General features: G+C 42.8%; 1 protein-coding gene across 9 annotated transcripts in view; it reads left to right on the top strand.

The window, feature by feature from the left end:
* The window catches only part of CCDC141 (coiled-coil domain containing 141), a 152842-nt gene that overhangs the window by 34468 nt on the left and 105516 nt on the right, over positions 1-12858 (top strand). For 8 of the 9 annotated variants that reach the window (XM_034785769.1, XM_034785770.1, XM_034785767.1 and 5 more), the window contains exon 5: positions 3807-4060. In XM_034785769.1, the coding sequence (XP_034641660.1) occupies positions 3807-4060 (254 nt within the window). Of the gene's footprint in view, positions 1-3806; positions 4061-5763; positions 6077-12858 lie in introns of those variants that run through there. The other variant, XM_034785773.1, reaches the window with a different exon arrangement.

The raw sequence follows: 12858 nt of genomic DNA, 5'->3' as shown, positions 1-12858 counted from the left end.
GTATGCATAACTACCCCTGCAGGCACTTTTCCAATGCTCATCTACACATCTTATTGCATGCTTGAGACTCCCTTCCTCAGTCACCACATCACTCTCTCCTTCAAATCCCTCCTGGAAATACCTTTATTCCAAAAAACCTAAAGCCCTAGTCCTGTCCTCATTGAAATGTCTGCTAAGGGTTCTTGTGCTGCTGGACAATAGAAGAAATGCAGCTAGTGGGTCAGTGAAGTATGCTGATCCAACCTGCCATGTGTGTTGGTGGAGGGCATTGATGGGCAGCGACTCCAGCTACAAATAGTACATATGGATTATAATAGCAGTTGGAGTTAGGTAGTAGAGGTACTCCCAATCAGAGGAAGGATTCTGTCCTTCCCAAACATCTGTATAGTTATTGTATATAAAGCCTTTACTTGGGTTTTGTACAGAAGATCAGAATTTCTAGAGGCTTCTGGTCCACAGAGAAAGCAAGATAGGCAGTTGTTATTCTGCTTTGCAGTGGTCTGCAGAAACCTCTTAGTCCAAATGAAATAAAAGGAACTAAACCTTGAGAAAGCAGTGCCACTGTTGAGTTTGCAGGCAGCTTTCATATCATAGGTCAGTACAGAGAATGTCACCTATAGAATCAATAACTCATTGTTCCTCACAATATGTTTGCGAGTGCTTTGTCTAATCGAATTATGAGGCCTCCCTCAAGTTTCTTGGAAGACTATTTCAATACAGACAAACTTTACAAAGTGCACTTTCAGGAAGTCATCACCTTTTATTGCATTCATATGGGAGGTGTATGTACATATACACACATTCTCTTATTCTAAAATAAATATACACAGAGAGAGAGAGAGAGAGAGATGTACCCCCCATATGAATGCAATAAAAGGCAGTGACTTCCAGAAAGTGCTGAGAGAGAGAGGGGGATGTAGGGTTAGAAAGGACCTCAAGAGGTCATCTAGCCGAGCTCCCTGAGCTGAGGCAGAACCAAGTATACCTAGATGATCCCTGACAAGTGTTTGTTCAACCTGTTCTTAAAAACCTCCAATGATGGGGATTCCATGACCTCCTTGGAAGCTTGTTCTAATACTGAACTATCCTTATAGTTAGAAATTTGTTTCTAATATATAACTTAAATCTCCCTTTTTGTAGAATAAGCTGATTACTTCTCATCCTACCTTCAATGGACAAGATCACCATCCTTTTTATAACAGCTCTTAACATAGGCCTGGTCTACACCTACAACTTATGTTGACCTAGCTACATCACTGAGGGCTGTGAAAAATGTCATACCCTGTGTGATAGTTAGGTTGACCTAACCCTCATTGTAAACACAGCTAGGTCAAAGGAAGAATTCTTCTGTCACTCTAGCCACTGCTGTAGACACAGCTAGGTTGATGGAAGAATTCTTCCATCGACTTAACTACTACATGTGGGAGAGGTGGATTACCTACATTGATGGAAAAACCCCTTCCACCAATGTAGGAAGCATCTACACCACAGCAGCACATCTGTAGCACCATAGCTGTGCTGCTGTAGTATAGACATATCCATATTTAAAGACTTATCAATCAGGTCCCCCCTAAATCTTTTTTTCTCAAGACCTCATAGGTCAGTTTGTCTAGACCTTTGATTACTTTTATTGTTCTCCTCTGGACTCTCCAGTTTGTTCACTTCTTTCTTAAAGTGTTGTGCTCAGAACTGGACACAATACTCCAGCTGGGGCCCCACCAGTGCTGAGAAGAGTGGGACAATTACCTCCCTTGTCTTACATATAATACTCCCGTGGATTCATCTCAGAATGATATTAACTTTTTTGCAATTGCATCACATTGTTAACCCCAAAATCCTTTTCAGCCTAACTAGTTATTCCCCATTTTGTAGTTGGGGATTTGTTTTTTCCTTCCTGGGTGTAGTATTTTGCACTTGTCTTTATTTAATTTCATCTTGTTCATTTCAGACCAATTCTCCAATTTGCCAAGGTCACTTTGCATTTTAATCCTATCCTCCAAATCGATAGCAACCCCTCCAAGCCCCGCGTCATCCACAAATTTTATAATATTCTCCATTCCATTATCCAAGTAGTTACTGAAAATATTTAGTAGTTCCAGACCCAGGACAGATACACACACCCCTGTTTGACAGCAAACCATTGAAAAACCATACATTAAGAGTAGTTATCAATCTAATTTATTCTAGATCACATTTCCTTAGTTTGCTTACAAGAATGTAATGCAGGACTATATCAAAAGCTTTACTAAAATCAAGATATATCCCGTCTACTGCTATCCATTAGGTCAGTAACCCTGTCAAAGAGGAAATTAGGTTGGTTTGGCATGATTTGTTCTTGACAAATCCATGTTGACTGTTACTTACCATCCTATCCATCCTCTAGGTGCTTACAAATTGCTTGTTCCAGTATCTTCCCACAATTAAAGTTACGCTAACTGGTCTAATATTCACTGGGTCTTCCTTTTTCTCCTTTTTAAATATGGGCCCTTCTCCAGTCCCCTGGGAACTCACCTTCATGAGTTATCAAAGATAATCGCCAGTGGTTCCAGGTTGCTTCAGATAGTTTCTTAGGTCCCCTACAGTGAGTTTTATCAGACCCTGCTGACTTGAATACATCTAACCATCCTTTCCCTATTTTGGCTTTTATTCTTTTCCCCCTTATTATTAATATTAATTGTATTGATCATCTGGTCACAATTTACCTTTTTAGTGAAGACTGAAGCAAAACAGGCATTAAATGCCTCACCCTTCTTGATATCATATGTTACTAGCTCTCTTTCCCTGTTAAGTAGAGTACACGTTCCTTCATCTTTCTCTAGTTCCTGAAGTATTTATAGAATCTCCTTGTAGAGGAGCAGACTCACCCCTGCAGCACCTCCTGCTGGTCACTTCTGGGAATTAGCTTTTCCAGCATCCTGGAGCACCCCCTGCAGGCTGGTGATCCGCCTGTCCTCTAGACCCCATGTCCCTCCTGGACCCCAGTGCCCTTTGCTCTGGGTGCTGCCCCCTGGCAGTACCCACACACACTGGGTCTCCCCTCACGGGGGAACCTCCACCCACTAACCCCAACTCAGTACTATCAAGCCACTGCCAGTCACTATCAAGCCCCTGCTCCCTGGGGTCGACTGCAGTATAGGCCACTCATAACAGGCAAGGTTGGGTTTGGACCTGCTGCCTTGGCCTACCTCTGGGCTGCCCTCTGCAACCCCCAGTACCTTTGGCCCAATGCTAAGGCCATAGCCTGGGGCTTTCTAGGCTGGAGCTCCCCAGCCCTACTCCACTCAGGTATCCTGTAGCCAGGCCCTTCTCTCTCTGAGTGCAGAGAGAGACTGTTTGGACTCCCAGCCTTTTTATACAGGCCAGCTGGGGCCTGATTGGGGCATGGCCCAGCTGTGGCTACTTCCCCAGTCACCCCAGTAGCTTTTCCCTTTGCCCCAGCCTTCTGCCAGGGCTGTTTTAAACCCCTCAGGCAGGAGCAGGGTAACCACCCCGCTACACTCCTATTATTGCCTTTTATGTCCCTGGCTAGGTGTAACTCATTTTTGCCTTCACCTTTCTGATTTTGTCTGTACATGTGTATACTATCCTTTTGTACTTATTGTCAGCAATTTATGCATGATTCCTCTTTTTGTAGGATTCCTTTTTGATTTTCAGTTAAAGAGCTCTTGATGAAGCCATATTGATCTCGTACCATTTTTCCACTGTTTAAATATATATATATTTAAATATGCTAAAAGAATGCTTTATAGATTGAGTGTATTGATTAAAATTAGCATGTTTTTTCCTGTGTAATCTTATTCTTACAGAGCTCTTGGAAAAGTCACTGGCCCTTTTAAACAAAAGCCATGAGCTGACTGAATTCATAGAAGAATTCAAATCTGATGGGCCTAATGTAAACCCTGAGTTGATTCAAGGAGCCCACAGCAGCTGCTTGAAAATTGGCAGTCTCCTTGAACTGCTGCAAGACAGGAGAAGGCAACTGGACAAATATCTGAAACAGCAATGCCAAGGACTAGAGCAGGTTCTGCAAATTTGTCATTGGCATCACCAAGAAAACCAGGTATGATATACAACACTTAGGCTAGCCACAGTAAAATCAGGAAACTGTTATATGTTGTGGGGAGAGTTACAGGAGAAGGGGTTCCAGTGTATTTGGATGATAGTTTGCCTCACTGATTTGTTTACTTTGATTTATATTTTAAGCATGTCTCCCTACACAACCTTATTTCTGGCCTTTCCTAACTTTTTTGGCTGCTTGATTTTGCAACCTAAATGTTCTTTTAATGTAGTTTTTTTTAAATATAATTTTCTAAGTTTAAAAAAAACTGAACTCCCCCACAGAAATCCTATCATGTGGAATCATAGTGACCCCTATACACATGGGTTATCCGCAGGGTTCAGACCATTAGCTTCACTGCACTTACCTCTATATCATAAGTTAATGGAGCAACTGGTGACTACAGTAGACTGTCATCTTCTTTGTGGATCAATCAATAGAAGGAGAGAGAGAGAGACTTTGCCAGTGGTTTCACAGCTATTTGCTAAAAGCAGAGGAATACAGAAAACTTGGGACTCCTCAATTCAGTGCCAGCTTCTGGAGGGGAATGTGTTCTAGTGGTACTCTCCTGTCTCTGTGCACGCTGCCTGTCCCTTTCCCTTCTCTTGCAGTCAACCACCTCCAGCTCCTATTTCCATCCCCCTCTGCTCTTATCCAACTTCCTCCCCCACCCACCCCAGTTCTTGCCCTCCTCCCCCTCTGTGTCTATATACACCCAAGCCACTTCCTTTCTGCTCATCCTGCCTCCTCGGCTTCCTCCCCAGTTCTGTTTCTATCCTCCCACCCCTCTGCATTCAAATTAGGCAGGGCCAAGTCCTGCTCAACTCCTGCATCCCTGGGGTGGAGTTCGCTCAGTGAGGATGGAATCTTTGGGCAATGTGGCTGCCAAACTCTAACAAGTCTCTACTGAGTATTCTGCAAGCAGAGTTTTTTTAAAGGCTTGGAACTTGGTCAAATTTGGGTGAATTTTCATAGGAAAAGCAAACAACACATCCTGATACCAGAGCAAGCTTCCTGCCAAATTGCAAACCCTTTCTCCAAAGCACAGAGGTGATAGAGCTTCTCAGTAAAACAGTTAAGACTTTTCTTTTAAACATGGACAAAAAAAGTATTTTTCCTGAATCTTGTTCCCTGGGCCTGTCTACACAGTGGGGTTTATTTCACACTAACTGCAGTTTTTTCCAGTTAAAATGGGCTCACATTCACCCAATGTGACTCTCTTTCTGAATCAAGTGGCCAATTAATATGAATTGGATAATCCACTTTGAAAATGGATTAGGTTCATTTCAGAATGAATTTGTGCAGAAAAAAGAAGCATCTGTATTTCAGATTAACTTTTCAGTCCTCCTACTTGTATCCCACTCTGCATTGCTTCACACTAGGACTGCCCTGTCTGTTTACCTGTGTGCCCTCTAGTGCTCTGGGGTCAGGTTGGCCAGATGTCACCGCCCTATTTAAACGCTGGCACACAACTAGGAGGTCCCTATTTGCAATTACATGGTACTGGAGCTGTATATCCTTTTCAGTGTAATCAGCATTATAGCAGCCATGTCTGGTGGTGCTGCGGTGCAGAAGTCATGGATTCCTTGCTATCTGGGGTGAGGAGATGGTCCACTCCTGTCTTAACAGCAGCTGCCATAATGCAAAAGTACATGAGCATATAGGAAAGTATATGACCAAGAGAGGTCACTCTCAGGACACAGCTCCATGCTATTGCAAAGGAAAGGACCTTTGGCAGGCTTATAAAAAAGACCAAGGGCAGAAACAGGACTTCTGGCAGTGCTCCATTACTTTGAGGAGCTGGATTGGATTTTTGTCAGGAGGGCCACCACCGAGCCCCAGTATGTTCTGGAAAGTGCTGAAAGCACCAAAGAGGACCCTGACCAGGACTCTGATGAGGAGATTTCCCCTGAAGGCCAGGGGAAATCTAAGAGCCGGAGCCAGATCCAGAGAAACAGGCAGCATCTGAAACCCAGATGGACTCCCAGCATGATAGTGCTGAGAAGGGGACCTCTGCCAGTAAGTATTATGTGCTATATTACTATAAAACTGTATACGTCGTTTTAGCAAATGCTTGGCCCAAGTGCCTGACGGACATGGCCATTTTGGGCAAATGTGAGCTAGGAGCCTTTCTGAACCTGCTCAGCTTTACCCCAGCTCCCAGCATGCTCAAGACGGTGGCCACATGGGGAATTCCAGCTCTGCAGGGATTGGTTCCCTGATATTTTCATTTCCCACTGCCCACAACCTCCCTTCCATTCCCCATGAACCACCACAGGTGAGGGGAACATTTTGTCCCCATTGCCTTGATTAAACAAGTGGTGCCACAGTAGTTTTGTAAAACAACATTGTAGTGTAGCCATGTTTACTGAAACATCAGTTTCAGAAAAAATACGGTATAAAAAATACTGTTTTTCACAATGCCCTGAGCTTTCCACTGTCTTAGCATTTTATGAGGTATATTTCCCCAAAACAGAGACACTAAATCACAGAGATTGTAAGGCACTCAGCTAGTTGTAATCAGACTCAACATCATTAAGCCCTGAGGTTCAGAACATACAGCAGAGCGGTACTTATTTAGCAGTGCATTTTGTGTATCGAGTGCAGGTAACAGAAAACAGAATTTAAGGCAAAGATAATGCTGTATTTTGGCACAAACACTGCAAGACACAGCAGCCTTCTCAGGGCTACCTTTGTAGGTAGAGTGGCCCTTCCTGTCCTGTAGCACTTCTGGAGGGACCATTCTCGTGAATAACATCACTGCATATCTTCCGTCTGCCTGTTGCCCTTTTGAATAAGCCACCTCACTGCTTATTGGTGACTCAGATCAGAGGAACATCTTCCAATGTAAGGACTGCCTGCAGAATTGCCCATGCAATTACTAACCTGCCCTCCTGCAAACCCTCACCCACCCACCTACCTTCTAAGCCCTCCAGCCCATCTAACCCCCCAAATCCTTCTGCCTAACTCAGGTGAAGTCCAAGCCCAAACCTCCAAACCCTGCTGCCAGTCACCAGCCATGCACCATACCAGCAGCCTTGGATTAGAACAGGGTTCCTAGGCAAAGAGGAAGTAATGTGGAAATGTCTTAACATTTGCAAGTTGCCCCTAGACTGGGAAGAGATTATGGGAATGGCATTCCAAAACTGAGGAAAGAGTAATTTCATCATTGCTGCCCTGGAGACCTGAATTACTTCAGTAACTGCTTTTTCTGTTTGTCAGCTACCCTGGCTTCTGTACGTGACACCCTGCAGCCACTAAGAACAGAAACCTTATTAACTGCAGAGTGCCTGACTAATCTCCAGGGCAGGAAAAGGAAGACCAAAGATGAAATGTTTGGGTACCTTGAGACAGCATCCTAGAAGAGGGATAAAAAGAGAGGAGTGGAGGGAAGTTCTCGTTGTGTAGAGGTGGAAGAACAGAGAATTGGCAAGAGACCCCATCAAACATGACATGGACAGGCAGAAACAGCTCCTGAAGCCGATGCAAAACCAGACTGTCTTGATGAAGAACATTTTGGGACAATGTTCTGCCATAGCACCACAACCCCAAGTGCCTTGTTCTGTTCATTCCCCCTGAAGCATCTGGCACCGGCCACTGTCAGAAGATAGGCTACTGGGCTAGATGGACCGTTGTTTTGACATAGTATGTCCAGTCATGCCATGTCCTGTAGCCTATGGAGAACAATGGATATTGGGAGCAGCAGTACATTCTTAATTCTCCTGCTACAGGTAGTTCTCTGAAGACAGTGAATTCTGGGATCCCTCCTTCATCCCTACAATAACAAATTATAGTTTCTTCTGGTACCATTCCGTACAGAGGCAACAGTCAGAAATCCTGCATGTACACATGCTTGTGAGCAGTACAGCACATATATGTGTACTCCACACTGTATGGCATGGGTCCACATCTTCACTGTAATCTTGTCTAACGTTTGCACTAGTTTATGTAACAATGGATAAAAGTTTGCACAGTTTTGTTCAATCCATGATTTTTATATTGGCATGATTTAATCAATACAGGTTATTTTTGACAAGATGCACCAGAGTTTCATAAAATACACGTCCCAGAGACCAAATAAAATGTCCTCTCCAAAAATCATTGCACAAAGCATTTTTAAAAAGCAAAATACACTTCTGTTTCACTAAATTCATACACATAGAGTAAAGAAATCCAAGTACAATGTGTAATTAAATTACATTGCCACATTTCAGCTTTTAGCCTCAAAGTAGGAGCATGGGGGATCCTGATCCTATGGCCCTGATGATTTGCTGCAGTTTTCAGAGGAAGCCTTTCTGGCTGATCACAGCATTCAGCAAGTCTCTGCACTTCTGCCCTCTACCCACTGATGAGGCTCTCGCCCTTGCTCTCACAGAAGTTGGGCAAAATACAGCAAGAAGGTGTCCCATCAGGTAGATATTTCTCAGCAGCCTCCAGCCTCATCATGAGACAACTCCATCTCCCTTAAAAATGCATACTCCACTGTCATTCTACAGCTGCTCAGGGTCTGTAGTTGAACAGGTCCTTCCTCTTGTCCAAGTGTCCAGTAAATGGCTTCATAAGCCAGGGAAGCAGACAGTAAGCTGTGTCTCATAGAATGACAGAAGGAATGACAGTACTACTTATATCCATAGTAACCATGGGAGCAAACTTTCCATATTTCATTAAAGACAACAGATGTGAGTTTCAAAAGATCCAAGCAACTTGGACCTTTTCAAGACCACCCCACATTAACACTGATGAATCTTCTAGGGCCTAGAATCTAGGCCTTGGAGCTCCATGGAGATGCACCCCTTTCTGCTGATGAACTCTGAGGCCTGAGGTGTGAGTAAAGAATAGGCACATGGGTTTCATCAATGGCTCCAATACAATTCAGAAATTCCAGCTGTGCAAATCTACCAATAGCCTCCTGTGCTTTGGCAAATGTTGACCCATGCTAGCAGCACCTTTGTAGCAGCACACTGCTCCATGACGACAGCCTAGACAGTTGATCTACCAACACCAAATTGCTTGCCTACTGACCGGTAGCAATCTGAGTTGGCAAGTTTCCAAATGGTGATGGCCACATGCTTCTCCACTGACAAAAGCTCTCATGTTGGAATCCTGAAGGATGAGTTCAGTGTAGATCTCTAGGAAAGTGCCCTTTATCACCCAGAAATTCTTCCTCCACTGCAGGTAATCACTATTCATTTCCACCAGTCAATGCTGCTTTCATGAGTCCAGAAATGGCACTCAGTCAAGTGAAGCTGCTCCAGGAAAAGTTTTTCCACAATTAGCTGCTTGATTTCTTCCTCCTCCTTTAATGAAATTAGGTTGACAGGGCAGTGGATGGCTTCCAAAATGACCCAGGTATGTGATCGCATATACATGTGCAGCTACCTCTGTGTATTAACGAGTGCCTGGACCATGGCACAAAGCAGAGTTCCCTCCATGCTGGCTGACAGTTTTGAAATTGGCCCTGACTTGCAAAAGATAAGTGAATTATAAGATCACAGGAGAGGAATCATGAGAATTTGCTACTGTGACCCTAAGTCCCAGAATTCTGGGAGCTTGCAGTAGGTATCTGACAGTGCACCACCCAAAAAAAACCCCCAAAAAAACCTAAAATGCATAAAGCCCAATAGTGGGACAATACACCATGGGATTCCAGCCAAGAATGCCTAGTGCTTACTCAAAACAAAAAAAAGTCAGTACCAGATGTACACACTGATTCAGTGAGAAGTAGGTAAAAGCAGCCATGTGGACGCAATTATCTTGGAATTGTTAGAACATAAGAAAGGCTGTACCAGGTCAGACCAAAAGTCCATCTAGCCCAGTATCCTGTCTACTGACAGTGGCCAATGCCAGGTGCCCCAGAGGGAGTGAACCTAACAGGCAATGATCAAGTGATCTCTCTCCTGCCTCCATCTCCACGCTCTGACAGACAGAGGCTAGGGACACCATTGCTTACCCATCCTGGCTACGAGCCATTAATGGACTTAACCACCATGAATTTATCCAGTTCTCTTTTAAACTCTGTTTTAGTCCTAGCCTTCACAACCTCCTCAGGTAAGGAGTTCCACAAGTTGACTGTGCGCTGCGTGAAGAAGAACTTCCTTTTATTTGTTTTAAACCTGCTGCCTATTAATTTCATTTAATGATCCCTAGTTCTTGTATTATGGGAATAAGTAAATAACTTTTCCTTATCCACTTTCTCCACATCACTCATGATTTTATATATCTCTATCATATTCTCCCTTAGTCTCCTCTTTTCCAAGCTGAAGAGTCCTAGCCTCGTTAATCTCTCCTCATGGGACCCATTCAAAACCCTTAATCATTTTAGTTGCCCTTTTCTGAACCTTTTCTAGTGCCAGTTTCTTTTTGGAGATGAGGAGACCACATCTGTACGCAGTATTCGAGATGTGGGCGTACCATCGATTTATATAAGGGCAATAATATATTCTCAGTCTTATTCTCTATCCCCTTTTTAATGATTCCTAACATCCTGTTTGCTTTTTTGACCGTCTCTGCACACTGCGTGGACATTTTCAGAGAACTATCCACGATGACTCCAAGATCTTTTTCCTGACTTGTTGTAGCTAAATTAGCCCCCATCATATTGTATGTATAGTTGGGGTTATTTTTTTCCAATGTGCATTACTTTACATTTATCCACATTAAAATTTCATTTGCCATTTTGTTGCCCAATCACTTAGTTTTGTGACATCTTTTTGAAGTTCTTCACAGTCTGCTTTGGTCTTAACTATCTTTAGCAGTTTAGTATCATCTGCAAACTTTGCCACCTCACTGTTTACCCCTTTCTCCAGATCATTTATGAATAAGTTGAATAGGATCGGTCCGAGGACTGACCCTTGGGGAACACCACTAGTTACCCCTCTCCATTCTGAGAATTTACCATTAATTCCTACCCTTTGTTCCCTGTCTTTTAACCAGTTCTCAATCCATGAAAGCACCTTCCCTTTTATCCCATGGCAGCTTAATTTACATAAGAGCCTTTGGTGAGGGACCTTGTCAAAGGCTTTCTGGAAATCTAAGTACACTATGTCCACTGGATCCCCCCAGTCCACATGTTTGTTGACCCCTTCAAAGAATTCTAATAGATTAGTAAGACACAATTTCCCTTTACAGAAACCATGTTGAATATTGCTCAACAGTTTGTTTTTCTATGTGTCGGACAATTTTATTCTTAGCTATTGTTTCGACTAATTAAGAATAAAATTGTCCGACACATAGAAAAACATAAACTGTTGAGCAATAGTCAACATGGTTTCTGTAAAGGGAAATTGTGTCTTACTCATCTATTAGAATTCTTTGAAGGGGTCAACAAACATGTGGACAAGGGGGATCCAGTGGACTTAGTGTACATAGTGTTATTCAGCAACTGTTAGTGCACCCAGACCTAATCCACCAAAACAAAACAACAACACAAAAATGATCTAGACAAACCCTCAGAAATAGCTAAGCCCTTTAAACTGAAAGTTTCCTAAAAATTCAGCTGAGGCAGGCATTCATCATGGAAAATTTCAGTCTGAATGTTTAAAGTTAATGGAAAGTGTTGGGCAACCTTAACTGTAGGCAGGGCTATGCACTCCAGCTCTGCCTAGAATATTGATTCTGCAGGGTTATGTACCTTGTACATCAAAACCAGCTCTACCTTTTTTTGCATAGTGTGTATATGATCCTCCAAGTAAAACATTTTACAACTGGTGAGGTACTCTAGGGAGCTGCTAACCTAATTCTGAAACATCAAGTATTATAATTACCAGAGGCAATACTGGATTTATTGGTAACATCGTGGCTAGATGGATTATTATCCTGTATGAAAAATCCTGTGTTCCTACGGAAGTGTTCTCTTTCCAGCCTGTGGCTATAGAATGATAGCTTGGAACAAATCCCCTTTTTTCAACCAAGATACTTAAAAGAGAAACTGCTAAATAAGAGGCCAGAGTTATTACTATGAAAATCATGAAATATCGTCTAACACTTGAGAGGCATGATGCTGCTCAATTCTGCTTTGGCTGCTACTTTGTCTATATCACCAGGAAACTGTCCAGCAAAAGAACACACCTTAAAAAGTAATGTTATTTCAATTCTCAGTATCTGTGATAAATTCTCAATGGCTACAACTGAAGTTTCAAAACAAATTTAGCCAAGTCGGTTGGAAATATATCATATTGCAAAGTTCACTTTCCAAGAAGAGTCCTTCTCTAAATCCTTCTTCAAAGCTTGGAAGTACCATGAGTTAGTACTCCTAGCTGTGATGCTTTCATCAACTACATGGTCATCCCAGCTTTATCCAAGTATTTCAATAACTTACAAGCAGAGAGAGGGGTGCAAAACAGAAGAATCTCTGCAAAATACTTTGCTATCTTACATTGGGTAAAGAAGGGGAAAATACTTTGAATGAATTTGCTTTAAAACCGTACTGCAGAATCTCTCCAAGACCAAGGGTGGGGTGGAGGGAAATGCAAATTTGGTCAAACTTACCACAGATTTCTAGTTGCCTTAAATGTTAATGGACAATTATCTTTCACTTACAGAGTGCCAAGTTGAATCCAGCCCAGCTTGGGAACATCCGGAAAATCTTTACTATCTGGTTTAGGGTGACCAGATAACAAGTGTGGAAAATTGGTACAGGAGAGGGGGTAATAAACTGTAAGGGGTGTCTATATAAGACAAAGCCCCTAATATTGGGACGATCCTGATACTATTGGGATGATCCCGATAGTATCAGTATGTTGGGTCACTTTAATCTGGTTGCTGTTTGGTGTGTGTGTGTGTGTGTGTGTCCATTTTCTGTG

This window comes from Trachemys scripta, chromosome 11 (assembly GCF_013100865.1).
Source record: "Trachemys scripta elegans isolate TJP31775 chromosome 11, CAS_Tse_1.0, whole genome shotgun sequence".
Lineage (NCBI taxonomy): Eukaryota > Metazoa > Chordata > Testudines > Emydidae > Trachemys > Trachemys scripta.
The sequence above is the reverse complement of the archived record's forward strand: the minus strand, read 5'-3'. Positions and strand labels throughout refer to the sequence as shown.